At 42.9% G+C, this 26,149-nt stretch overlaps 1 protein-coding gene across 1 annotated transcript in view; it reads right to left on the bottom strand.

The window, feature by feature from the left end:
- TRAPPC10 (trafficking protein particle complex subunit 10) overlaps positions 1 to 22,301 on the bottom strand; it is a 163,551-nt gene extending 141,250 nt beyond the window's left edge. Inside the window, exons 1-3 of the mRNA XM_088462881.1 lie at positions 22,136 to 22,301; positions 3,262 to 3,343; positions 2,461 to 2,596 (exon numbers count right to left, since the gene is read on the bottom strand). Coding sequence (XP_088319007.1) covers positions 2,461 to 2,596; positions 3,262 to 3,343; positions 22,136 to 22,217 — 300 coding nt within the window. The 5' untranslated portion in view covers positions 22,218 to 22,301. The remainder of the gene's footprint in view (positions 1 to 2,460; positions 2,597 to 3,261; positions 3,344 to 22,135) is intronic.
- Positions 22,302 to 26,149: the final 3,848 nt, after the last annotated feature.

Below are 26,149 nucleotides of genomic sequence, written 5' to 3'. Positions count from 1 at the left end.
TGGGACTGTTACCTGGATATACAGTATACGAGTCTGCATGTAATACAGGACTGTTACCTGGATATACACTGTAGACTGGGACTGTTACCTGGATATACAGTACACGAGTCTGCATGTAATACAGGACTGTTACCTGGATATACACTATAGACTGGGACTGTTACCTGGATATACAGTATATGTGTCTGCATGTAATACAGGGCTGTTACCTGGATATAGAGTACACGAGTCTGCCTGTAATACAGGACTGTTACCTGGATATACACTATAGACTGGGACTGTTACCTGGATATACAGTATATGTGTCTGCCTGTAATACAGGACTGTTACCTGGATATACACTATAGACTGGGACTGTTACCTGGATATACAGTATATGTGTCTGCATGTAATACAGGACTGTTACCTGGATATACAGTACACGAGTCTGCCTGTAATACAGGACTGTTACCTGGATATACAGTATATGTGTCTGCAAGTAATACAGGGCTGTTACCTGGATATAGAGTACACGAGTCTGCCTGTAATACAGGACTGTTACCTGGATATACACTATAGACTGGGACTGTTACCTGGATATACAGTATATGTGTCTGCCTGTAATACAGGACTTGTCTGGATATACACTGTAATATGTCTGTAATACAGGACTATTACCTGGATATATACTAGAATAATGTCTGTAATACAGGACTGTTACCTGGATATAGAGTACACGAGTCTGCATGTAATACAGGACTGTTACCTGGATATAGAGTACACGAGTCTGCATGTAATACAGGACTGTTACCTGGATATAGAGTACACGAGTCTGCATGTAATACAGGACTGTTACCTGGATATAGAGTACACGAGTCTGCATGTAATACAGGACTGTTACCTGGATATACAGTACACGAGTCTGCATGTAATACAGGACTGTTACCTGGATATACAGTACACGAGTCTGCATGTAATACAGGACTGTTACCTGGATATACACTATAGACTGGGACTGTTACCTGGATATACAGTACACGAGTCTGCCTGTAATACAGGACTGTTACCTGGATATACATACAGTATATGAGTCTGCATGTAATACAGGACTGTTACCTGGATATACACTATAGACTGGGACTGTTACCTGGATATACAGTATATGTGTCTGCATGTAATACAGGACTGTTATCTGGATATACAGTACACAAGTCTGCCTGTAATACAGGACTGTTACCTGGATATACACTATAGACTGGGACTGTTACCTGGATATACAGTATATGTGTCTGCCTGTAATACAGGACTGTTACCTGGATATACAGTATATGAGTCTGCATGTAATACAGGACTGTTACCTGGATATACAGTACACGAGTCTGCCTGTAATACAGGACTGTTACCTGGATATACACTATAGACTGGGACTGTTACCTGGATATACAGTACACGAGTCTGCATGTAATACAGGACTGTTACCTGGATATACACTATAGACTGGGACTGTTACCTGGATATACAGTATATGTGTCTGCATGTAATACAGGGCTGTTACCTGGATATAGAGTACACGAGTCTGCCTGTAATACAGGACTGTTACCTGGATATACACTATAGACTGGGACTGTTACCTGGATATACAGTATATGTGTCTGCATGTAATACAGGACTGTTACCTGGATATACAGTACACGAGTCTGCCTGTAATACAGGACTGTTACCTGGATATACAGTATATGTGTCTGCATGTAATACAGGGCTGTTACCTGGATATAGAGTACACGAGTCTGTCTGTAATACAGGACTGTTACCTGGATATACACTATAGACTGGGACTGTTACCTGGATATACAGTATATGTGTCTGCCTGTAATACAGGACTGTTACCTGGATATACACTGTAGACTGGGACTGTTACCTGGATATACAGTACACGAGTCTGCATGTAATACAGGACTGTTACCTGGATATACACTATAGACTGGGACTGTTACCTGGATATACAGTACACGAGTCTGCATGTAATACAGGACTGTTACCTGGATATACACTATAGACTGGGACTGTTACCTGGATATACAGTATATGTGTCTGCCTGTAATACAGGACTGTTACCTGGATATACACTATAGACTGGGACTGTTACCTGGATATACAGTACACGAGTCTGCATGTAATACAGGACTGTTACCTGGGTATACACTATAGACTGGGACAGTTACCTGGATATACAGTACACGAGTCTGCATGTAATACAGGACTGTTACCTGGATATACACTGTAGACTGGGACAGTTACCTGGATATACAGTACACGAGTCTGCATGTAATACAGGACTGTTACCTGGATATACACTGTAGACTGGGACTGTTACCTGGATATACAGTATACGAGTCTGCATGTAATACAGGACCTGGATTTGTACTGTATAGTGTTTGGGATAAGGGGGGGGGCAGGAGGCCAATCTTGGGGGTCACTCACACAGCACTCCGTCCAGTATATGTGCAGGAAGGGGAACGTCAGCAGAGCCTTGTTCCCCTCTTTTGGTAAAAGCTCCTCCTTGTACTGGACAAAGTTGGACTCCAGATGGACCATTTTAGGTGCGCGGCCATAAGCTCTATAGGAAGAGTAAATGAATAGAGAGATCAGTGAATTGCAGCAATAAGGAGACACAGGGAATGGCAGAAACAGCACAGTATATATATATAGTGTGGAATATAATGGTGAGTGCGGAGTCTGTATGATATTTATGTATATGATGTGGTCACATACAGATGTGAGTGCCGTAGGTCAAAGCCAATTGTTTTTGTAACATTTGTGTGGTCAGACTTGCTCTAGCACACCCCATGTTCTTATATAAGTCACATTATGTCAGCTTACGCCCCAGGTGTCATACGTTAGTACGCTTGGATGTGGTTCTGTCTCTAAGCCAGTGAGCCAGCACCTAAACCAACTGGAGAAGCACAAAGTGTATTTATCATCTGTGTGATATCCAGAGCCACATGCTCATATATCTCAGAGTCAGTGTAGGGACAGACCAGAAAGGGGGGGGGACGGGGACTGACTAGATGCGGGGACTGACCAGACGGGGGAGGGGACTGACCAGACAGGGGGGGGGGGGGGGGGGGACTGTGACGTGGGGTCAGCTGCACACATTATTCCAATACTCTGTAACTAACATTCCCTGGAATTAGTACAGTTTGGAATATAATGGTGAGTGCGGAGTTTGTATGATTATAGTGTGTGTGTGTATATATATATAGCGACCAAGCCTTCCCTCACCTCCTCCATTCCATCGGCTCCTTGGGCAGCTGCTGGGTGAGGGTGGAATAGACGGCAGTGAACAGACTCTGGTCCCCGGCACCTGAAACACAGACACTGAGCTTTATTCCCAGCTACACAGGATAATGTCACTATTATCCATATTATATATATATACACATACACACACACCAACACCAACACAGGATAATGTCAGTAATATCCACATTATATATATATATATATATATATATATATATATACACACAGGTTCAGTCTCCCATATCCAAATATTCCGAAATACGGAATATTTTTAGCATGACTGAGAAAGTGAAACCTTTGTTTTCTGATGGTTTAATGTACACAAACTTTGTCTAAGGCACAAATTATTAAAAATAGTGTATAACATAACCTTCAGGCTGTGTTTATAAGGTGTATATGAAACATAAATGAATTTCATGTATTTACGCACACTTTTTTTGATGCACAAAATTATTAAAAATAGTGTATAACATAACCTTCAGGCTATGTGTATAAGATGTATATAACACATAAATGCATTCTGTGTTTAGATGTGGGTCCCATTCCCAAGATATTTCATTATTTTATGCAAATATTACAAAATACGGAATATTCCGTTATCCAAAATACCCCTGGTCCCAAGCATTTTGGATATGGGAGACTCAAACTGTATGTATATGTATATATATGTATATATATATACACACATGCACACACATACACATACAGTGCCAGTCAAAAGTTTGGACACACCTTCTCATTCAGTGGTTTTTGTTTATTTTAATTATTTTCAACATAGTAGATTATGAGGGGTATTCAATATGAAACGTTAACTTCACTGCCGAAGTTAACGTTTCATATCGGAGTTTTTACCTGCGTTAAAGTATCGGGCGTGCTCCCGCTTATCCCTGTATTCAATATAAAATTAACGAGAACCTCCGAAGTTGGATTTGTGTAAAGTTACAAATTTTTCCTTAAAATAATTGTAAGACCCCCCTAAAGTTGTAAAAACATGGGTACCCCCGTTTTAGCCTTTAAATGAAAGTCGAGGATTTAAATAGCCGCAGCAGGTGTTTTTTTCCCAACATTGAAGAAGTGATGCAGAAGAGCACTTAGGTAATTTTTTTTCGTTTTTTTAAGTGGTCCCATCAAATTTGGGGTACATGAAAATGGGTACTAGCATATTTTTAAGTCCCTAAAGTAAATTTTTAAAAATTCTGCATTTGTGCACCTGCCGCTAATAATGTATTCTAGAATACACCTGCCGCTATTAATCTATTCTAGAAAATACCTGCCGCTAATAATCTATTCTAGAATACACCTGCCGCTAATAATCTATTCTAGAATACACCTGCCGCTATAAATCTATTCTAGAATACACCTGCCGCTAATCTTCTATTCTAGAATACACCTGCCGCTAATAATCTATTCTAGAATACACCTGCCGCTAATAATCTATTCTAGAAAATACCTGCCGCTAATAATCTATTCTAGAATACACCTGCCGCTAATAATCTATTCTAGAATACACCTGCCGCTATAAATCTATTCTAGAATACACCTGCCGCTAATCTTCTATTCTAGAATACACCTGCCGCTAATAATCTATTCTAGAATACACATGCCGCTAATAATCTATTCTAGAATACACCTGCCGCTAATAATCTATTCTAGAATACACATGCCGCTAATAATCTATTCTAGAATACACCTGCCACTAATAATCTATTCTAGAATACACCTGCCGCTAATAATCTATTCTAGAATACACCTGCCGCTATAAATCTATTCTAGAATACACCTGCCGCTAATAATCTATTCTAGAATACACCTGCCGCTAATAATCTATTCTAGAATACACCTGCCGCTAATAATCTATTCTAGAATACACCTGCCGCTAATAATCTATTCTAGAATACACCTGCCGCTAATAATCTATTCTATAATACACCTGCCACTAATAATCTATTCTAGAATACACCTGCCGCTAATCATCTATTCTAGAATACACCTGCCGCTAATAATCTATTCTAGAATACACCTGCCGCTAATAATCTATTCTAGAATACACCTGCCGCTAATAATCTATTCTAGAATACACCTGCCGCTAATAATCTATTCTAGAATACACGTGCCGCTAATAATCTATTCTAGAATACACGTGCCGCTAATAATCTATTCTAGAATACACCTGCCGCTAATCATCTATTCTAGAAAACACCTGCCGCTAATAGCCTATTCTAGAATACACCTGCCGCTAATAATCTATTCTAGAATACACCTGCCGCTAATAATCTATTCTAGAATACACCTGCCGCTAATAATCTATTCTAGAATACACCTGCCGCTAATAATCTATTCTAGAATACACCTGCCGCTAATAATCTATTCTAGAATACACCTGCCGCTAATAATCTATTCTAGAATACACCTGCCGCTAATAATCTATTCTAGAATACACCTGCCGCTAATAATCTATTCTATAATACACCTGCCACTAATAATCTATTCTAGAATACACCTGCCGCTAATAATCTATTCTAGAATACACCTGCCGCTAATAATCTATTCTAGAATACACCTGCCGCTAATAATCTATTCTAGAATACACCTGCCGCTAATAATCTATTCTAGAATACACCTGCCGCTAATAATCTATTCTAGAATACACCTGCCGCTAATAATCTATTCTAGAATACACCTGCCGCTAATCATCTATTCTAGAAAACACCTGCCGCTAATAGCCTATTCTATAATACACCTGCCGCTAATAATCTATTCTATAATACACCTGCCGCTAATAATCTATTCTAGAATACACCTGCCGCTAATAATCTATTCTAGAATACACCAGCCGCTAATAATCTATTCTATAATACACCTGCCGCTATAATCTATTCTAGAATACACCTGCCGCTAATAATCTATTCTAGAATACACCTGCCGCTAATAATCTATTCTAGAATACACCTGCCGCTATAATTCTATTCTAGAATACACCTGCCGCTATAATTCTATTCTAGAATACACCTGCCGCATACTTGCAGAATAGCCCTGAACCTATTTCCCTATTGTTAAACAATTTTTTCCCATTTTTTTTTTTCACCCCAATTTTTAATATAATTTTTTGGGGTGTCCCTATTTTTTTTTTAAAACTTTTTTTGACACAGTTCTTTTTTAAATGTCATTCCCAGGGGTGCAGACTATTTTTCTTAAGCCTGCACCCCTAAACCCCAATTCTGCACTTTTTTTCGACACCTATTCAATGGTGAAAAGTTATCCCCGTTTTTTATCAAAAACTTTTCAAAACTGCGATAAGTCTTTGAAATTGAATACGGTGTAAAACTAAAACCTGCGATAATGACATCATACCTCCGATATTAACGCAAAAACAATGTTTTCGCACCCATATTGAATACCCCTGTAATACTGAAGAGATGAAAACTATGAGAGATCACATATGGAATTATGTTGTAAACAAAAAAAGTGTTAAACAAATCAAAATATGTTTTTATATTTTAGATTCCTCAGAGAAGCCCCTTTTGCTTGGATGACAGCTTTGCACACTCTTAGCATACATAGAGCAAAGGCCGTCACTACTTATGTACATGTGATTTCTTAGTTGTTTTTTTATAAAATTTGCAAAAGTCGTAAAAAAAAAAAAAAACCTTTTACACGTTGTCATTACGGGGTATTGTGTGTGTAGAATTTTGAGGACAAATATGAATTTATTCCATTTTGGAATAAGGCTGTAACGTAACAAAATGTGGAAAAAGTGATGCGCTGTGATACTTTCCGGATGCACTGTATATAGGGCAGTACATAGTGAGCTATGTGGTATCACACTGTATATGGGGATGTATAGGATATATAGGGGAGTATATGGGGACATATAGGGCGGTACATAGTGAGCTATGTGGTATCACACTGTATATGGGGATGTATAGGATATAGAGGGGAGTATATGGGGACATATAGGGCGGTACATAGTGAGCTATGTGGTATCACACTGTATATGGGGATGTATAGGATATATAGGGGAGTATATGGAGACATATAGGGCAGTACACAGTGAGCTATGTGGTATCACACTGTATATGGGGATGCATAGGATATATAGGGGAGTATATGGGGACATATAGGGCAGTACATAGTGAGCTATGTGGTATCACACTGTATATGGGGATGTATAGGATATATAGGGGAGTATATGGAGACATATAGGGCAGTACACAGTGAGCTATGTGGTATCACACTGTATATGGGGATGTATAGGATATATAGGGGAGTATATGGAGACATATAGGGCAGTACACAGTGAGCTATGTGGTATCACACTGTATATGGGGATGTATAGGATATAGAGGGGAGTATATGGGGACATATAGGGCAGTACACAGTGAGCTATGTGGTATCACACTGTATATGGGGATGTATAGGATATAGAGGGGAGTATATGGGGACATATAGGGCAGTACACAGTGAGCTATGTGGTATCACACTGTATATGGGGATGTATAGGATATAGAGGGGAGTATATGGGGACATATAGGGCAGTACACAGTGAGCTATGTGGTATCACACTGTATATGGGGATGCATAGGATATATAGGGGAGTATATGGGGACATATAGGGCGGTACACAGTGAGCTATGTGGTATCACACTGTATATGGGGATGCATAGGATATAGAGGGGAGTATATGGGGACATATAGGGCGGTACACAGTGAGCTATGTGGTATCACACTGTATATGGGGATGCATAGGATATAGAGGGGAGTATATGGGGACATATAGGGCGGTACACAGTGAGCTATGTGGTATCACACTGTATATGGGGATGTATAGGATATAGAGGGGAGTATATGGGGACATATAGGGCGGTACATAGTGAGCTATGTGGTATCACACTGTATATGGGGATGTATAGGATATATAGGGGAGTATATGGAGACATATAGGGCAGTACACAGTGAGCTATGTGGTATCACACTGTATATGGGGATGCATAGGATATATAGGGGAGTATATGGGGACATATAGGGCAGTACACAGTGAGCTATGTGGTATCACACTGTATATGGGGATGTATAGGATATATAGGGGAGTATATGGAGACATATAGGGCAGTACACAGTGAGCTATGTGGTATCACACTGTATATGGGGATGTATAGGATATAGAGGGGAGTATATGGAGACATATAGGGCAGTACACAGTGAGCTATGTGGTATCACACTGTATATGGGGATGTATAGGATATAGAGGGGAGTATATGGGGACATATAGGGCAGTACACAGTGAGCTATGTGGTATCACACTGTATATGGGGATGTATAGGATATAGAGGGGAGTATATGGGGACATATAGGGCAGTACACAGTGAGCTATGTGGTATCACACTGTATATGGGGATGTATAGGATATAGAGGGGAGTATATGGGGACATATAGGGCAGTACACAGTGAGCTATGTGGTATCACACTGTATATGGGGATGTATAGGATATAGAGGGGAGTATATGGGGACATATAGGGCAGTACACAGTGAGCTATGTGGTATCACACTGTATATGGGGATGCATAGGATATATAGGGGAGTATATGGGGACATATAGGGCAGTACACAGTGAGCTATGTGGTATCACACTGTATATGGGGATGCATAGGATATATAGGGGAGTATATGGGGACATATAGGGCAGTACATAGTGAGCTATGTGGTATCACACTGTATATGGGGATGTATAGGATATATAGGGGAGTATATGGGGACATATAGGGCAGTACATAGTGAGCTATGTGGGATGACAGTGTATATGGGGATGTATAGGATATACAGGGGAGTATATGGGGACATATAGGGCAGTACATAGTGAGCTATGTGGTATCACACTGTATATGGGGATGTATAGGATATATAGGGGAGTATATGGGGACATATAATACAGTACATTGTGAAGTATGTGGTATCACACTGTATATGGGGATGTATAAGATATAAAGGGGAGTATATGGGGACATATAGGGCGGTACATAGTGAGCTATGTGGGATGACAGTGTATATGGGGATGTATAGGATATACAGGGGAGTATATGGAGACATATAGGGCAGTACATAGTGAGCTATGTGGTATCACACTGTATATGGGGATGTATAGGATATAGAGGGGAGTATATGGGGACATATAGGGCAGTACATAGTGAGCTATGTGGTATCACACTGTATATGGGGATGTACAAGATATATAGGGCAGTACATAGTGAGCTATGTGGTATCACACTGTATATGGGGATGTATAGGATATAGAGGGGAGTATATGGGGACATATAGGGCAGTACATAGTGAGCTATGTGGTATCACACTGTATATGGGGATGTATAGGATATAGAGGGGAGTATATGGGGACATATAGGGCAGTACATAGTGAGCTATGTGGTATCACACTGTATATGGGGATGTATAGGATATAGAGGGGAGTATATGGGGACATATAGGGCGGTACATAGTGAGCTATGTGGTATCACACTGTATATGGGGATGTATAGGATATAGAGGGGAGTATATGGGGACATATAGGGCGGTACATAGTGAGCTATGTGGTATCACAATGTATATGGGGATGTATAAGATATAAAGGGGAGTATATGGGGACATATAGGGCGGTACATAGTGAGCTATGTGGTATCACACTGTATATGGGGATGTATAGGATATATAGGGGAGTATATGGAGACATATAGGGCAGTACATAGTGAGCTATGTGGTATCACACTGTATATGGGGATGTATAGGATATAGAGGGGAGTATATGGAGACATATAGGGCAGTACATAGTGAGCTATGTGGTATCACACTGTATATGGGGATGTACAAGATATATAGGGCAGTACATAGTGAGCTATGTGGTATCACACTGTATATGGGAATGTATAGGATATATAGGGGAGTATATGGGGACATATAGGGCAGTACATAGTGAGCTATGTGGTATCACACTGTATATGGGGATGTATAGGATATATAGGGGAGTATATGGGGACATATAGGGCAGTACATAGTGAGCTATGTGGTATCACACTGTATATGGGGATGTATAGGATATAGAGGGGAGTATATGGGGACATATAGGGCAGTACATAGTGAGCTATGTGGTATCACACTGTATATGGGGATGTATAAGATATAAAGGGGAGTATATGGGGACATATAGGGCGGTACATAGTGAGCTATGTGGTATCACACTGTATATGGGGATGTATAGGATATATAGGGGAGTATATGGAGACATATAGGGCAGTACATAGTGAGCTATGTGGTATCACACTGTATATGGGGATGTATAGGATATAGAGGGGAGTATATGGGGACATATAGGGCAGTACATAGTGAGCTATGTGGTATCACACTGTATATGGGGATGTATAGGATATAGAGGGGAGTATATGGGGACATATAGGGCAGTACATAGTGAGCTATGTGGTATCACACTGTATATGGGGATGTATAGGATATATAGGGGAGTATATGGGGACATATAGGGCAGTACATAGTGAGCTATGTGGTATCACACTGTATATTATTATTATCCTTTATTTATATGGCGCCACAAGGGTTCCGCAGCGCCTTACAATGTACATAAACAAATGAGCACACAAGAAAACAGTTAACAGTACAAACAATACAGGACAGATACATGATTAATACATTGCTGCATAACACTTAGATAAGCAGCATGGTGTCAGCAACCAAGGGTGTGGTACGGTTGTATATTAAAGTATAATCAAGTGAAGGAGAAGCACATGAGGGGAGAGGGCCCTGCTCGTGAGAGCTTACATTCTAAGGGGCGGTGGCAGACAGACAGGGGTGACACAGATGGGCTGGATACAAGGGTGACAGTATTATAACATTTATGTAAAGGTTAGTTTAAACTTAAGAGGAAAGGACAATGAGTTGATCCAAATTTCACCAAGCCTCAAGATTTAGGGCCACAACCAAGGTCCATTAGAGGGGTCAATTTGCTGCGTCGTTCGGTATGGCATAGTTGGGGTGGATAAGCAGATTGCATGAGGAGGTATAGGATATGGGGATGTATAGGATATATAGGGGAGTATATGGGGACATATAGGGCAGTACATAGCTTATGTGGAACAACAGTGTACAGCCATGGCCGAACGTATTGAGAATGACACAAGTATTGGTTGTCACTGCTGCTTCAGTGTTTATGATGGCAATTTGCATATACTCCAGAACGTCATGGAGGCTGATCAGATGAATTGCAATTAATTCCAAAGTCCCTCTTTGCCATGACAATTAACTTAATCCCAAAAACAACATTTCCATTGCATTTCAGCCAAGCCACAAAAGGACCAGCTGACATCATGTCAGTGATTCTCTCATTAACACAGGTGAGAGTGTTGACGAGGACAAGGCTGGAGATCACTCTGTCATGCTGATTGAGTTAGAATAACAGACTGGAAGCTTTAAAAGGAGGGTGGTGCTTGAAATCACTGTTCTTCCTCTGTTAGCCATGGTTACCTGCAAGGAAACACGTGCAGTCATCATTGCTCTGCACAAAAAGGGCTTCACAGGCTGCTAGTAAGATTGCACCTAAATCTACCATTTATCGGGTCATCAAGAACATCAAGGAGAGAGGTTCAGTAGTTGTGAAGAAGGCTTTAGGGCACCCAAGAACGTCCAGCAAGCGCCAGGGCCATCTCCTAAAGTTGATTCAGCTGCAGGATTGGGGCACCACCAGTGCAGAGCTTGCTCAGGAATGGCAGCAGGCAGGTGTGAGTGCATCTTCACGCACAGTGAGGCGAAGACATTTGGAGGATGGCCAAGGAAGGCAGCAAAGAAGCCACCTCTTTTCAGGAAAAACCTCAGGGACAGACTGATAGTCTGCAAAAGGTACAGGGATTGGACTGCTGAGGACTGGGGTAAAGTTATTTTCTCTGATGAATCCCCTTTCAGATTGTTTGGGGCATCTGGAAAAACGCTTGTCCGGAGAAGGAAAGGTGAGCGCTACCATCAGTCCTGTGTCATGCCAACAGTAACGCATCCTGAGACCATTCATGTGTAGGGTTGCTTCTCAGCCAAGGGAGTGGGATCACTTACAATTTTGCAAAAGAAATGGTAGTTGCTCAGATCAGCTTAATTGCATAACACCGGCGCTTGTAAAGGGCGAGGTTTACTCTGAGCACAGAAAAAAAAAAAAAAGAGATTTGCCCCCCAGCACACTGCAGCAAAAACAATACTTAAATCCTACATGATAATAGCGATTCAGAGGTATTAGTTGCATACATTTGCAAATATATGAATAAGCGCCAGGCCAATCGTCAAGGCTCCTCTATACTGGCGTCCCTAGCATTAAGGGGTTCACGTCCGAGAAGCAAGGCACCCCAAAAAAAATCCAACCAAGGGCCATCCCCAGTGCATCACACGAAAAAGGGAAAAAGGTGATAGTGAAGTATAAAGAAAAGATGTGTAAGTATAAATCAATAAGTGTTAATGAAATGAGAAAGAATTAAAATGACATAAATAATATACAAATAGAGAAGTGATAAAAGTATTCTATGTGAATTAAGTGGTGATGCCATGAGAAAGCTTTTATATGTACTGTTATCATGCAGTACATCAATTGTAATTATATGACCCAGAGTGGGTGCTACTATTATGTAGCAATAATTATTTTGGGGTGAGCGTTTGGGAGTGGGGCCCCCGAGGGGGTTCTGACTGGGCCTTTCTCATGGCATCACCACTTAATTCACATAGAATACTTTTATCACTTTTCTATTTGTTTGTATATTATTTGTAATTTTAATTCTTTCTCATTTCATTAACACTTATTGATTTATACTTACACATCTTTTCTATATACTTCACTATCACCTTTTTCCCTCTTTCGTGTGATGCCCTGGGGATGGCCCTTGGTTGGATTTTTTTTGGGGTGCCTTGCTTCTCGGACGTGAACCCCTTAATGCTAGGGACGCCAGTATAGAGGGGCCTTGACGATTGGCCTGGCGCTTATTCATATATTTGCAAATGTATGTAACTAATACCTCTGAATCGCTATTATCATGTAGGATTTAAGTATTGTTTTTGCTGCAGTGTGCTGGGGGGCAAATCTCTTTTTTTTTCTGTGTTCACTTACAATTTTGCCTAAGAACACAGCCATGAATAAAGAATGGGACCAAAGCATCCTCCAAGAGCAACTTCTCCCAACATCCAAGAACAGTGTGGTGAGGAACACAATGCCTTTTCCAGCATGATGGAGCACCTTGCCATAAGGCAAAAGTGATAACTAAAGGTGCGTACACACTGGGTGATAAAGTGGACGACTGAACAAAAACGATATCGTTATCGTTCAGTCGTCCACTTTATCGTCCATTTTTAACCCCAAAACGATGAATGATAACGCGCGTTCCCGCGGGTCGTTCGTCATCATCGTTCATCGGGCTGACATGCAGGCCAACCTGACGTTCTCGTCAGGTTGCTGCATGTTGGGGAATGGGGGAGAGAGCCCGGTGCTGAACAATATGGTTAATGATATCGTTCAGCGGCTGTGCTCAATGTCATGAACGACATTGAGCATAGCCTGCCGGGGACACACTACACGATATCGCTCAGGGAGCATATCGTCTAGTGTGTACGCACATAAGTGGCTCGGGGAACAAAACATCAAAATTTTGGGTCCATGGCCAGGAAACTCCCCAGATCTTAATCCCATTGTGGTCTATCCTCCAGAGGCGGGTGTACAAACATAAACCCAAATTCTGACAAACTCCAAGAATTGCAGAGGTCTTGTAAAAGAAGGGTCAACACTGCAAATATTCAAAATTTGCATAAACCTAATGTAATTGTCAATAAAAGCCTCTGACACTTATGTAATGCTACCTCAGTATACCATAGTAACATCTGGCACTTATGTAATGCTGTAATGTTACCTCAGTATACCATAGTAACATCTGACACTTATGTAATGCTGTCATGTTACCTCAGTATATCACAGTAACATCTGACACTTATGTAATGCTGTAATGTTACCTCAGTATACCATAGTAACATCTGACACTTATGTAATGCTGTCAGGTTACCTCAGTATACCATAGTAACATCTGACACTTATGTAATGCTGTCATGTTACCTCAGTATACCATAGTAACATCTGACACTTATGTAATGCTGTAATGTTACCTCAGTATACCACAGTAACATCTGACACTTATGTAATGCTGTAATGTTACCTCAGTATACCATAGTAACATCTGACACTTATGTAATGCTGTAATGTTACCTCAGTATACCATAGTAACATCTGACACTTATGTAATGCTGTAATGTTACTTCAGTATACCACAGTAACATCTGACACTTATGTAATGCTGTCATGTTACCTCAGTATACCACAGTAACATCTGACACTTATGTAATGCTGTCATGTTACCTCAGTATACCATAGTAACATCTGACACTTATGTAATGCTGTAATGTTACTTCAGTATACCACAGTAACATCTGACACTTATGTAATGCTGTCATGTTACCTCAGTATACCACAGTAACATCTGACACTTATGTAATGCTGTCATGTTACTTCAGTATACCACAGTAACATCTGACACTTATGTAATGCTGTAATGTTACCTCAGTATACCACAGTAACATCTGACACTTATGTAATGCTGTAATGTTACTTCAGTATACCATAGTAACATCTGACACTTATGTAATGCTGTCAGGTTACCTCAGTATACCATAGTAAAATCTGACACTTATGTAATGCTGTCATGTTACCTCAGTATATCATAGTAACATCTGACACTTATGTCATGCTGTCATGTTACCTCAGTATATCACAGTAACATCTGACACTTATGTAATGCTGTCATGTTACCTCAGTATATCATAGTAACATCTGACACTTATGTAATGCTGTCATGTTACCTCAGTATACCATAGTAACATCTGACACTTATATAATGCTGTAATGTTACCTCAGTATACCATAGTAACATCTGACACTTATGTAATGCTGTCATGTTACCTCAGTATACCATAGTAACATCTGACACTTATGTAATGCTGTCATGTTACCTCAGTATACCACAGTAACATCTGACACTTATGTAATGCTGTAATGTTACCTCAGTATACCACAGTAACATCTGACACTTATGTAATGCTGTAATGTTACCTCAGTATACCACAGTAACATCTGACACTTATGTAATGCTGTCATGTTACCTCAGTATACCACAGTAACATCTGACACTTATGTAATGCTGTCATGTTACCTCAGTATACCATAGTAACATCTGACACTTATGTAATGCTGTCATGTTACCTCAGTATACCATAGTAACATCTGACACTTATGTAATGCTGTCAGGTTACCTCAGTATACCATAGTAAAATCTGACACTTATGTAATGCTGTCATGTTACCTCAGTATATCATAGTAACATCTGACACTTATGTCATGCTGTCATGTTACCTCAGTATATCACAGTAACATCTGACACTTATGTAATGCTGTAATGTTACTTCAGTATACCACAGTAACATCTGACACTTATGTAATGCTGTCATGTTACCTCAGTATATCATAGTAACATCTGACACTTATGTAATGCTGTAATGTTACCTCAGTATACCATAGTAACATCTGACACTTATATAATGCTGTAATGTTACCTCAGTATACCATAGTAACATCTGACACTTATGTAATGCTGTAATGTTACCTCAGTATACCATAGTAACATCTGACAAAAGGTCTAATAACACTGAAGCCACAAACTTTGTGAAAACCAATACTTGTGTCATTCTCAAAACTGTTGGCCACGGCTGTATATGGGGATGCATATGATATATAGGGGAGTACATAGGGAGCTATGTGGGATGACAGTGTATATGGGGATATATAGTGGAGTATATGGGGACATATAGGGCAGTACAATTTGAGCTTTGTGGGATGACAGTGTATATGGGGATGTATAGGATATATAGGGGAGTATATGGGGATGTATAGGACATATAGGGGAGTATATGGGGACACAGGGCAGTACATAGTGAGCTATGTGGGATGACAGTGTATATGGGTATGTGTAGGAGATATAGGGGAGTATATGGGGATGTATAGGACATATAGGGGAGTACATGGTGAGCTATGTGGGATGACAGTGTATATGGGGATGTATAGGATATATAGGGGAGTATATGGGGACATATAGGGCAGTACATAATGAGCTATGTGGGATGACAGTGTATATTGGGATGTATATAGGGGATGTATAGAACATATAGGGGAGTACATGATGAGCTATGTGGGATGACAGTGTATATGGGGATGTATAGGATATATAGGGGAGTATATGGGGACATAGGGCAGTACATAGTGAGCTATGTGGGATGACAGTGTATATGGGGATGTATAGGGGAGTGTATGGGGATGTATACGGGAGTATATAGGGATGTACAGGAGATATAAAGGAGCATATGGGGATGTATAGGAGATATAGAGAGCCTATGGGGCTGTATGGGAGATATAGGGAAGTATATGGGGATGTATAGGATATATAGGGGAGTATATGGGGACACAGGGCAGTACATAGTGAGCTATGTGGGATGACAGTGTATATGGGGATGTGTAGGAGATATAGGGGAGTATATGAGGATGTATAGGAGATATATTATTATCATAATTTATTTATATGGCGCCACAAGTGTTCCGCAGCGCCTTACAAAGTACATAAACAAATTGTAGACAAGTGACTTACAGAACAATACAATACAGGACATGGATAATATATATTGCTACATTAGCGACCATATCACCCAGATAAGCAACAGAGCATAAGCAACCAAGTGTTAGGTGCCCTAGTGGTGAGTAAGAAGTAAATGACACTACAGTAAGGAGAAGCACAAGAGGGTAGATGGCCCTGCTCGTGAGAGCTTACATTCAGTATATGGGGATATATGGATGTATAGGAGATATAGGGTAGTATATGGGGATGTACGGGAGATATAGGGGAGCATATGGGGATGTATAGGAGATATAGGGAGTATATGGGGATGTATAGGAGATATAGTGCAGCAGTATATAGGGATGTACAGGGGAGTATATGTGAATGTATATGGGAGTATATGGGGATGTAAAGGGGATATAGGGATGTATAGGAGATATAGGGGAGTATATGGGGATGTATAGGAGATGTATAGCAGATATCAGGGAGAATATGGGGACATATAGGGCAGTACATAGTGAGCTATATGGGGATGTATAGGATATATAGGGGGGTATATGGGATATATAGGGGAGTACATGGGGATGTATATGAGATAAAGGGGAGCATATGGGGATGTATAGGAGAGTATATGGGGATGTATAGGAGATATAGGGCAGCAGTATATGGATGTATAGCAGATATAGGGAGTATATGGGGATGTATATGAGATATAGGGATGCACTATATGGGGATGTAAAGGAGATACAGGGAGTATAAGGGGATGTATAGGAGATATAGGGAGTATATGGGGATGTATAGGAGATATAGGGAGTATATGGGGATGTATATGAGATATAGGGATGCACTATATGGGGATGTATAGGAGATATAGGGAGTATAAGGGGATGTATAGGAGATAAAGGGAGTATATGGGGATGTATAGGAGATATAGGGAGTATAAGGGGATGTATAGGAGATATAGGGAGTATATGGGGATGTATAGGAGATATAGGGCACTATATGGGGATGTATAGGAGATATAGGGAAGTATAAGGGGATGTATAGGAGATATAGCGCAGTATATGGGGATGTATAGGAGATATAGGGCAGTATATGGGCAGTAGTAAATGGGGATGTATAGGGGAGTATATTGGGATGTACAGGAGATATAGGGAACATATGGGGATGTATAGGAGATGTAGGGAGTATATGGGGATGTATAGGAGATATAGGGCAGCAGTATATGGGGATGTATAGGAGATATAGGGCAGCAGTATATGGATGTATAGGATATAGGGAGTATATGGGGATATATAGGAGATATAGGGGAGTATATGGGGATATATAGGAGATATAGGGGAGTATATGGGGATATATAGGAGATATAGGGAAGTATAAGGGGATGTATAGGAGATATAGGGGAGTATATGGGGATGTATAGGAGGTATAGGGCAGTATATGGGGATGTATAGGAGATATAGGGGAGTATATGGGGATGTATAGGAGGTATAGGGGAGTATATGGGGATGTATAGGAGTATATGGGGATATATAGGAGTATATGGGGATATATAGGAGGTATAGGGAGTATATGGGGATATATAGGAGATATAGGGGTGTATATGGGGATATATAGGAGATATAGGGGAGTATATGGGGATGTATAGGAGGTATAGGGGAGTATATGGGGATGTATAGGAGTATATGGGGATATATAGGAGGTATAGGGAGTATATGGGGATGTATAGGAGATATAGGGGTGTATATGGGGATATATAGGAGATATAGGGGAGTATATGGGGATATATAGGAGATATAGGGGAGTATATGGGGATGTATAGGGAGTATAAGGGGATGTATAGGAGGTATAGGGGAGTATATGGGGATGTATAGGAGGTATAGGGGAGTATATGGGGATGTATAGGAGGTATAGGGAGTATATGGGGATGTATAGGAGGTATAGGGGAGTATATGGGGATGTATAGGAGGTATAGGGAGTATATGGGGATGTATAGGAGGTATAGGGAGTATATGGGGATGTATAGGAGGTATAGGGAGTATATGGGGATGTATAGGAGATATAGGGAGTATATGGGGATGTATAGGAGATATAGGGATGCACTATATGGGGATGTATAGGAGATATAGGGAGTATAAGGGGATGTATAGGAGATAAAGGGAGTATATGGGGATGTATAGGAGATATAGGGAGTATAAGGGGATGTATAGGAGATATAGGGAGTATATGGGGATGTATAGGAGATATAGGGCACTATATGGGGATGTATAGGAGATATAGGGAAGTATAAGGGGATGTATAGGAGATATAGCGCAGTATATGGGGATGTATAGGAGATATAGGGCAGTATATGGGCAGTAGTAAATGGGGATGTATAGGGGAGTATATTGGGATGTACAGGAGATATAGGGAACATATGGGGATGTATAGGAGATGTAGGGAGTATATGGGGATGTATAGGAGATATAGGGCAGCAGTATATGGGGATGTATAGGAGATATAGGGCAGCAGTATATGGATGTATAGGATATAGGGAGTATATGGGGATATATAGGAGATATAGGGGAGTATATGGGGATATATAGGAGATATAGGGGAGTATATGGGGATATATAGGAGATATAGGGAAGTATAAGGGGATGTATAGGAGATATAGGGGAGTATATGGGGATGTATAGGAGGTATAGGGCAGTATATGGGGATGTATAGGAGATATAGGGGAGTATATGGGGATGTATAGGAGGTATAGGGGAGTATATGGGGATGTATAGGAGTATATGGGGATATATAGGAGTATATGGGGATATATAGGAGGTATAGGGAGTATATGGGGATATATAGGAGATATAGGGGTGTATATGGGGATATATAGGAGATATAGGGGAGTATATGGGGATGTATAGGAGGTATAGGGGAGTATATGGGGATGTATAGGAGTATATGGGGATATATAGGAGGTATAGGGAGTATATGGGGATGTATAGGAGATATAGGGGTGTATATGGGGATATATAGGAGATATAGGGGAGTATATGGGGATATATAGGAGATATAGGGGAGTATATGGGGATGTATAGGGAGTATAAGGGGATGTATAGGAGGTATAGGGGAGTATATGGGGATGTATAGGAGGTATAGGGGAGTATATGGGGATGTATAGGAGGTATAGGGAGTATATGGGGATGTATAGGAGGTATAGGGAGTATATGGGGATGTATAGGAGGTATAGGGAGTATATGGGGATGTATAGGAGGTATAGGGAGTATATGGGGATGTATAGGAGGTATAGGGGAGTATATGGGGATGTATAGGAGGTATAGGGGAGTATATGGGGATGTATAGGAGGTATAGGGAGTATATGGGGATGTATAGGAGGTATAGGGGAGTATATGGGGATGTATAGGAGATATAGGGGAGTATATGGGGATGTATAGGAGGTATAGGGAGTATATGGGGATGTATAGGAGGTATAGGGAGTATATGGGGATGTATAGGAGGTATAGGGAGTATATGGGGATGTATAGGAGGTATAGGGGAGTATATGGGGATGTATAGGAGGTATAGGGAGTATATGGGGATGTATAGGAGGTATAGGGAGTATATGGGGATGTATAGGAGGTATAGGGGAGTATATGGGGATGTATAGGAGGTATAGGGGAGTATATGGGGATGTATAGGAGGTATAGGGAGTATATGGGGATGTATAGGAGGTATAGGGGAGTATATGGGGATGTATAGGAGATATAGGGGAGTATATGGGGATGTATAGGAGGTATAGGGGAGTATATGGGGATGTATAGGGAGTATATGGGGATGTATAGGAGATATAGGGGAGTATATGGGGATGTATAGGAGGTATAGGGAGTATATGGGGATGTATAGGAGGTATAGGGAGTATATGGGGATGTATAGGAGGTATAGGGAGTATATGGGGATGTATAGGAGGTATAGGGGAGTATATGGGGATGTATAGGAGGTATAGGGAGTATATGGGGATGTATAGGAGGTATAGGGAGTATATGGGGATGTATAGGAGGTATAGGGGAGTATATGGGGATGTATAGGAGGTATAGGGGAGTATATGGGGATGTATAGGAGGTATAGGGAGTATATGGGGATGTATAGGAGGTATAGGGGAGTATATGGGGATGTATAGGAGATATAGGGGAGTATATGGGGATGTATAGGAGGTATAGGGGAGTATATGGGGATGTATAGGGAGTATATGGGGATGTATAGGAGGTATAGGGAGTATATGGGGATGTATAGGAGGTATAGGGAGTATATGGGGATGTATAGGAGGTATAGGGAGTATATGGGGATGTATAGGAGGTATAGGGGAGTATATGGGGATGTATAGGAGGTATAGGGAGTATATGGGGATGTATAGGAGGTATAGGGAGTATATGGGGATGTATAGGAGGTATAGGGGAGTATATGGGGATGTATAGGAGGTATAGGGGAGTATATGGGGATGTATAGGAGGTATAGGGAGTATATGGGGATGTATAGGAGGTATAGGGGAGTATATGGGGATGTATAGGAGATATAGGGGAGTATATGGGGATGTATAGGAGGTATAGGGGAGTATATGGGGATGTATAGGGAGTATATGGGGATGTATAGGAGATATAGGGGAGTATATGGGGATGTATAGGAGGTATAGGGAGTATATGGGGATGTATAGGAGGTATAGGGAGTATATGGGGATGTATAGGAGGTATAGGGAGTATATGGGGATGTATAGGAGGTATAGGGGAGTATATGGGGATGTATAGGAGGTATAGGGAGTATATGGGGATGTATAGGAGGTATAGGGAGTATATGGGGATGTATAGGAGGTATAGGGGAGTATATGGGGATGTATAGGAGGTATAGGGGAGTATATGGGGATGTATAGGAGGTATAGGGAGTATATGGGGATGTATAGGAGGTATAGGGGAGTATATGGGGATGTATAGGAGATATAGGGGAGTATATGGGGATGTATAGGAGGTATAGGGGAGTATATGGGGATGTATAGGGAGTATATGGGGATGTATAGGAGGTATAGGGGAGTATATGGGGATGTATAGGAGGTATAGGGAGTATATGGGGATGTATAGGAGACATAGGGGCGTCTTACAGGTGACTATGGGCTTGTTCTCCATGGTGTACACCACCCCCGGGTCTCCGTTTCCGGTTTCCCCAGGCTCCGCCCCTTCCATGGGCTCCGGTCACGGTTCCATCCCGGGGCCCTCAGCAGTCACCGCGCAGTCACTTCCGGCTTCCTCATCACCGCAAACAACAACTTCCGGGTCCATCTCTCCTCTGGGATTGGTTGTAAGGCGACAGTTTGGGCGTGACCAGGAGACCAAACGCTATTGGTCATAGGTTCTGCTGTCACTCATGAGGTGATAGCGAAGCCGCCATCTTTGTTATTGGCACCTGACCAGACTAATACCGGGAGTCCTGCTGTGACCTGAGCGAGAGATTAGGCGGGAAAGACCCCACAGGAGCTTCCAGAACCCCCCACAGCCTCAGTACCCCAGAGCAACATGGAGGCAGGAAGGGGTACCCCAGCAGCTTCCACAGCAACATGGGGGCAGAAAGGGGTACCCCAGCAGCTTCCACAGCAACATGGGGGCAGGAAGGGGTACCCCAGCAGCTTCCACAGCAACATGGGGGCAGGAAGGGGCACCCCAGCAGCTTCCACAGCAACATGGGGGCAGGAAGGGGTACCCCAGCAGCTTCCACAGCAACATGGGGGCAGGAAGGGGTACTCCAGCAGCTTCCACAGCAACATGGGGGCAGGAAGGGGCACCCCAGCAGCTTCCAGAGCAACATGGGGGCAGGAAGGGGTACTCCAGCAGCTTCCACAGCAACATGGGGGCAGGAAGGGGCACCCCAGCAGCTTCCAGAGCAACATGGGGGCAGGAAGGGGTACTCCAGCAGCTTCCAGAGCAACATGGGGGCAGGAAGGGGCACTCCAGCAGCTTCCAGAGCAACATGGGGGCAGGAAGGGGTACTCCAGCAGCTTCCAGAGCAACATGGGGGCAGGAAGGGGTACCCCAGCAGCTTCCACAGCAACATGGGGGCAGGAAGGGGCACCCCAGCAGCTTCCACAGCAACATGGGGGCAGGAAGGGGTACCCCAGCAGCTTCCAGAGCAACATGGGGGCAGGAAGGGGCACCCCAGCAGCTTCCACAGCAACATGGGGGCAGGAAGGGGTACTCCAGCAGCTTCCAGAGCAACATGGGGGCAGGAAGGGGTACTCCAGCAGCTTCCAGAGCAACATGGGGGCAGGAAGGGGCACCCCAGCAGCTTCCACAGCAACATGGGGGCAGGAAGGGGTACCCCAGCAGCTTCCAGAGCAACATGGGGGCAGGAAGGGGCACCCCAGCAGCTTCCACAGCAACATGGGGGCAGGAAGGGGTACTCCAGCAGCTTCCAGAGCAACATGGGGGCAGGAAGGGGTACTCCAGCAGCTTCCAGAGCAACATGGGGGCAGGAAGGGGTACTCCAGCAGCTTCCAGAGCAACATGGGGGCAGGAAGGGGTACCCCAGCAGCTTCCAGAGCAACATGGGGGCAGGAAGGGGTACTCCAGCAGCTTCCAGAGCAACATGGGGGCAGGAAGGGGTACTCCAGCAGCTTCCACAGCAACATGGGGGCAGGAAGGGGCATCATGTGACCCCTATATCCATGGCCTCCGTACCCCTGCAGCTTACAGAGCACCTGGGATACTGAGGGGCAGACTAATTGGGCTAAATGGTTCTTATCTGCTGTCAAATGCTATGTTATGTTTCTATGTCACAGGGAGGGGCAGAACGTGTCCCCCACAGCCTCTGTACCCCATTCATCATCGGTTGTTAACCATCGATGGCTGTCCCTCATGCGGTGTCGAAAGCACAATGAATACAGGGCCTAATTCAGACTCGCGAGCGCTCGCAAGCGGGTCGATGTTGGGCAAGTTCGTATGCGCGAGACCCGAATAACGACGGCAAAGTCATCGTTATGGGTCTCGCACCAAAGGGGGCGTGCTGTCGATGGTGAGTGACAGCACGCCCCCTTTGGTGGGCGTGCCGGGGGCGTTGCTGCCCAGACGGAGGCGTTCCCATGGGAACGCCTACCGTCTGTGGCCGGCCCCATCACTAGTGATGTCAGTGGGAGTGCTTTTGGCTCTGATAGAGCCAAAAGCACTCCAGGGCTTGCAGCAACGAGACCCTACCACAAGGGTCTCGTTGCAAGCCCGATGGTCTTGACCATCGCGACCATCATCATGGACGCTCGCATAAGCTGTGGGTGGTAACCCACAGCTATGCGAGCTTCCAAGAGGCTGCTACCGAAAAAAACCAAAAACGCCCTAATTCAGAGCGGGCGCTCGTTCAGAGCGTCTGGCTCTGAATCAGGCCCACAGTCTTTGATTAGTGCAGAGGCAGATTGGAGAGATGCAATGAGGTGCGTATAGTACTTGTGGCACCCAGTACATGGTGACGGTACATAGACTATTCCATAGCTCCAGTAGCAGGTAAGATTCCAGCTGATATAGGTGCAAATGCAGGGCAGCCCTTTTGGTGGAATATGGACTGAAGTAGATGCAGACAGTACTGATAAGCCGCCAGCTGGAGACTGGTATGAAGGAGCACGCACTGTGAGTGCAGGATACTGTAGCGGAGTTAATAGCAGAGTGCACTGTGAATGCTGGATACTGTAGCGGAGTTAATAGCAGAAGGCACTGTGAGTGCAGGATACTGTATCGGAGTTAATAGAAGAGTGCACTGTGAGTGCTGGATACTGTAGCGGAGTTAATAGCAGAGTGCACTGTGAGTGCAGGATACTGTAGCGGAGTTAATAGCAGAGTGAATGCTGAATACTGTAGCAGAGTGCACTGTGAATGCTGGCTACTGTAGCGGAGTTAATAGCAGAGTGCACTGTGAATGCTGGATACTATAGCGGAGTTAATAGCAGAGTGCACTGTGAGTGCTGGATACTGTAGCGGAGTTAATAGCAGAGTGCACTGTGAGTGCAGGATACTGTAGCGGAGTTAATAGCAGAGTGCATTGTGAGTGCAGGATACTGTAGCGGAGTTAATAGCAGAGTGCACTGTGATTGCTGGATACTGTAGCACAGTTAATAGCAGAGTGCACTGTGAATGCAGGCTACTGTAGCGGAGTTAATAGCAGAGTGCACTGTGAATGCTGGATACTGTAGCGGAGTTAATAGCAGAGTGAACTGTGAATTCTGAATACTGTAGCAGAGTGCACTGTGAATGCTGGCTACTGTAGCGGAGTTAATAGCAGAGTGCACTGTGAATGCTGGATACTATAGCGGAGTTAATAGCAGAGTGCACTGTGAGTGCTGGATACTGTAGAGGAGTTAATAGCAGAGTGCACTGTGAGTGCAGGATACTGTAGCGGAGTTAATAGCAGAGTGCACGGTGAGTGCTGGATACTGTAGTGGAGTTAATAGCAGAGTGCACTGTGAACGCTGGATACTGTAGCGGAGTTTATAGAGTGCACTGTGAGTGCTGGATACTGTAGCGGAGTTAATAGCAGAGTGCACTGTGAGTGCAGGATACTGTAGCGGAGTTAATAGCAGAGTGCACTGTGAATGCTGGATACTGTAGTGGAGTTAATAGCAGAGTGCACTGTGAATGCTTGATACTGTAGCGGAGTTAATAGCAGAGTGCACTGTGAATGCAGGATACTGTAGCGGGGTTAATAGCAGAGTGCACTGTGAATGCTGGATACTGTAGCGGAGTTAATAGCAGAGTGAACTGTGAATGCTGAATACTGTAGCAGAGTGCACTGTGAATGCTGGCTACTGTAGCGGAGTTAATAGCAGAGTGCACTGTGAATGCTGGATACTGTAGCGGAGTTAATAGCAGAGGGCACTGTGAGTGCAGGATACTGTATCGGAGTTAATAGCAGACAGCACTGTGAATGCTGGATACTGTAGCAGAGTTAATTGCAGAGTGCACTGTGAATGCAGGATACTGTAGCGGAGTTAATAGCAGAGTGCACCGTGAGTGCTGGATACTGTAGCGGAGTTAATAGCAGAGTGCACCGTGAGTGCTGGATACTGTAGCGGAGTTAATAGCAGAGGGCACTGTGAATGCAGGATACTGTAGCGGAGTTAATAGCAGAGGGCACTGTGAGT

The sequence above is a fragment of the Taudactylus pleione genome, unplaced genomic scaffold (assembly GCF_031769625.1).
Source record: "Taudactylus pleione unplaced genomic scaffold, aTauple2 ptg001280l, whole genome shotgun sequence".
NCBI lineage: Eukaryota > Metazoa > Chordata > Amphibia > Anura > Myobatrachidae > Taudactylus > Taudactylus pleione.
Note: the sequence above shows the minus strand (reverse complement) of the source record. Positions and strands in the feature narration are given on the sequence as shown.